At 52.7% G+C, this 3,428-nt stretch overlaps 1 protein-coding gene across 1 annotated transcript in view; it reads right to left on the bottom strand.

Annotated features, from left to right (window-relative positions):
- Positions 1–3,428, bottom strand: part of GBA2 (glucosylceramidase beta 2) — a 10,948-nt gene that overhangs the window by 607 nt on the left and 6,913 nt on the right. The window contains exons 5-16 of the mRNA XM_015592613.2: positions 3,386–3,428; positions 3,093–3,195; positions 2,781–2,934; positions 2,564–2,689; positions 2,196–2,368; positions 1,857–1,961; positions 1,541–1,648; positions 1,293–1,444; positions 1,068–1,174; positions 757–899; positions 565–680; positions 175–471 (exon numbers count right to left, since the gene is read on the bottom strand). The exon at positions 3,386–3,428 is cut by the window's right edge and continues 212 nt beyond it. Coding sequence (XP_015448099.1) covers positions 175–471; positions 565–680; positions 757–899; positions 1,068–1,174; positions 1,293–1,444; positions 1,541–1,648; positions 1,857–1,961; positions 2,196–2,368; positions 2,564–2,689; positions 2,781–2,934; positions 3,093–3,195; positions 3,386–3,428 — 1,627 coding nt within the window. The remainder of the gene's footprint in view (positions 1–174; positions 472–564; positions 681–756; positions 900–1,067; positions 1,175–1,292; positions 1,445–1,540; positions 1,649–1,856; positions 1,962–2,195; positions 2,369–2,563; positions 2,690–2,780; positions 2,935–3,092; positions 3,196–3,385) is intronic.

Raw genomic sequence — 3,428 nt, 5'->3', positions numbered from 1 at the left:
TGGTAGTCACATTAGTTGGCAACCCCTGAATAGCCATTTCAGCTGGACAGATGGAGACAATAGGGTCTCTGCCTTCTGGCAGTTCCCAGCTGGAAGGGGAGATAAACTTGACCCACAGGCAAAAGACAAGGCAGGAGATGGAACGCACGCTAAAGAAAAGGGGAGGTTTTATGGGTGGATAGGATGACATAAGGTTAGTCTGCACAAAAGTTTGATGGCTGAGAAAGAGTGCTGGGCCAAGGTACAGATGGTAGAGAGATGAGGAAGGGAGTGCATTACCTCCTGGATCATGGTAGCTGCCAGCCCATATACCACGCCTACCCAGACTTCATCAGACTGAACACTGGATCTATCAGGGACACCATGGGGCTGCATCCCATTTACAGCACCCATGGCCCCTCCTGCAAATGCCTGGACATTGAACTTGAAGATAGTTTGGAGAGCACAGACCACGTGTGGGGTAGGAAATACCTAGAGGAGCAAAGGCAGAAACATGGTCTCTTAAACTTGCTTCATACCTCCAGGAAAAACCCACCTTTCTGGTTCCTCTTCCTAGTCTCTCACCTCAGTGTCTCCTTCTCCTAGGCCACTAGCCCTCAGGAACCACTGGCCAGCACACTGGTCAGACATGATGCTATAGGATTGAGGTTGAGAGCTGCAGTCATAGTTGTAATAGTGTCCTGGAGTGGAGGAAGGGCAAAGTAAAGCTCCTTGTGTCCCCATAGCTGCCTGAAGACTTAGGATCCCTCAACTCACCATTCCATAGCAGTCTCTCATAGGCTTCTCGGCCCCGGCTAAGGATGGAAGAAAACTTATCGAGGATGTCCTGTGTCCCACACAGCGCAGCCATCTGGACCATCACAGCCACAGCTGCCAGCCACAGTCCTCCACAGTAAGCACTGATCAAGGACACAGGTTTAAGGGTCAGACTGGTAGCTTCAGCTACTCCCATGCAATGTAACAATGAGTTCACTTTTCCTTGAGCCTACAATCCCTTGGTGCCCAGTTCCCTACCTCAGGCCCCCTGAAAACCCCTACTCCCTCACACCCCCCCACCCCCCACCAACCTGGGGCCTGTGGTGACCCATGCATCATAGGTCTGGTCCGCATAGCCTCCGTTTTCAATGAGTCCATCTTGGTCCTTGTCAAACTTCATTTCAGACTCCATCACGGCCTAGAGAAGGATCAAGATGCTTAAGACCTAGATACTAAGGAAAGACAATAGCCAACTGGGCTCTCCCCAAACACCTGTCATCCCCTGGCACACTGTCCACTCTACATGCATCCCTTACCAAACACACAGGCCACATGTCCCTCAGGAAACCCTGGTCACCCGTCAGGTAATAGTCCCGATAAACCTGCAGCACAAACTTCAGATTCAGGTCCTTCCAGTCAGCAGTATCATGGATCATGTATGCATTGACCCGGAGCCATGGCTCATCATCTGCAGGAGAGAAAGGAACCTGGTCTATTTGCATTGGTGGGTAGGGTAGAGGGTGCAAAAATTGAAGGAGGGAAGTTGAGGTGGAGGGACTTTTACCTGGGTCCCCAATATCATGGGGAATGACGTTCCTCCTTTTCACAGGTGCCACTACCCCACTCATCAGGTACTGTCGCCATGACAGGTCCTCCCTGAGTGTGGCCAGAGCTAGGGGAGCAGACACACAAATGGGAGTGTGTGTGTATGCAGGGAATAGAGGCAGGATAGGGCACAGAGCTGTGCATGTAACCCCAGAGGGGAACCAATAAACAGGATGTAGATATGTTTGGGGGAAGGGAGAAGAGACCATCTGAGGGACCACAAAAGTTTAGAGGTGTTGGGAGCTAAGCAGAAGGGGCACAAAAGAGACCCTCACCCATGTCATACTGTAGGCTGAGCTCAAGTTTGGGCCAGAGCATGATGAGGGCAAAGGAAGCGTAGAAATGGACATCATATGTGTTGTACATGCGATATTCCTGGCCTGGAGGAATGAGGGAGACACACTGTTGCCATAATTCCTGCTTCCCCTTCGTATTCTCTCTAGCTTGTCCTCTAGATTTCTGGGTGGGGCAGTTACACCCCATATCTGCCATTTACCCCCTCATCCCAACCAATACCCTGGGGTTGACAACACCTGTCATCCTGCCTGGTAATAGGGCACTAACTGGCCTCGCAGACACAGCCTGCCATGCCATGGCCCACTGGCAGCCCGTACCTTCAAGGTAGCCAAATCGACCATACTCCTGTAGGATGGGGCGGAGCTGACACATGTTCCCCACTAGCTCCTCTGGTAGGGCGTCCTCAGGAACTTCCAGCCATATTGTCCCTCCATCAGCCAGGAAGTATAGTTCATTGAACAGTGCAGATTTGTACCAGGAAGGCAAGGATCTGGGGAGCCAGGAGGAAGGAATGGTCTAATGAGTGTGGACCTCCCAGGACAGGAAAGGAAGGATTCCGGAGTTCAGAATGGGGGCACCTTGTGATTCCCAGCCCAACTCCGCTGATTTTGGTGGATGGAGACTGAATCAAGGAGTCATAGCTGGAGTGCCTGGGAGAAAGGCAAGAGATGGGCTGCACTGGCACCTGTCATCCAACACTGGGCTCTGCCAAGCTGAGATCCTTTCTTCCCAGTCTGTGTATCGGCACAGTGCATAGTGGCTAAGGGCAGGTGCTGCATCACCATCTGAGCCAAAGAACCTTGTATACCGCCTGGGATGGAAACAAAGAGGAGGGATGAGACCATGGGCTCCAGGTCCGAGCCCTAGCACCCTGGATCCCTGTACTCTCTTGGTCCCCTCACCTGTAGTAGACCTGGCCCTTAGCTCCAAACATGATTCTGGGCATGTCCCAAGCCAGTGAGAACTCCAGGCAGCACTGGCCTCGAGGTGGCAACTTGCCTGTAACACATACAGCCCCAGCAATGCCTACCCCCTTCTGTGAGGGGGTGCTTCGGCCTGAGAGAAGCACAAGAGAAATCAGCACAGGCACCCCCTTCAGCCCCAGGGGTCCCTAACATGGGAACAAGGCTTATTCATTACCAGGCCCCCCAACCTGCTCCTAAGACAGGGACAGCCTCTCTTCCTGCCACCTCCCTGTTAGACACCCCCATCACCAGCAGGGGAGTCCAGCTGTCCATCCTGAAGTAGATCCTGCCACACCTGCTGCCCAGTGCTGTCAGGATCAAAGGCTGTGATGTGGGTTATCGTCGTATCTGCCTGTTAAGGGACCAAAGACTCTGTGAGGGGAAGCTCTACAAGTATGCTGGCTTCTGACAAATGCTCTAGCTCCTGTTATATATTCTAGCCTCCACGTTCTAGAGGCTTAAGGGCTGTGGTGAGGGTAAAGCTAAGGAGTTGAGGAAATGAAGAGACCGTGGTGGGATGGGACTGGGCTCAGGGATAAGGCTGAGGGTAGGGGTTCAGGGGCTGAGGTATATAGGGCAGGCTGC

The sequence above is a fragment of the Pteropus alecto genome, unplaced genomic scaffold, assembly GCF_000325575.1.
Source record: "Pteropus alecto unplaced genomic scaffold, ASM32557v1 scaffold206, whole genome shotgun sequence".
NCBI lineage: Eukaryota > Metazoa > Chordata > Mammalia > Chiroptera > Pteropodidae > Pteropus > Pteropus alecto.
This window is presented reverse-complemented; position numbering and strand designations above follow the sequence as displayed.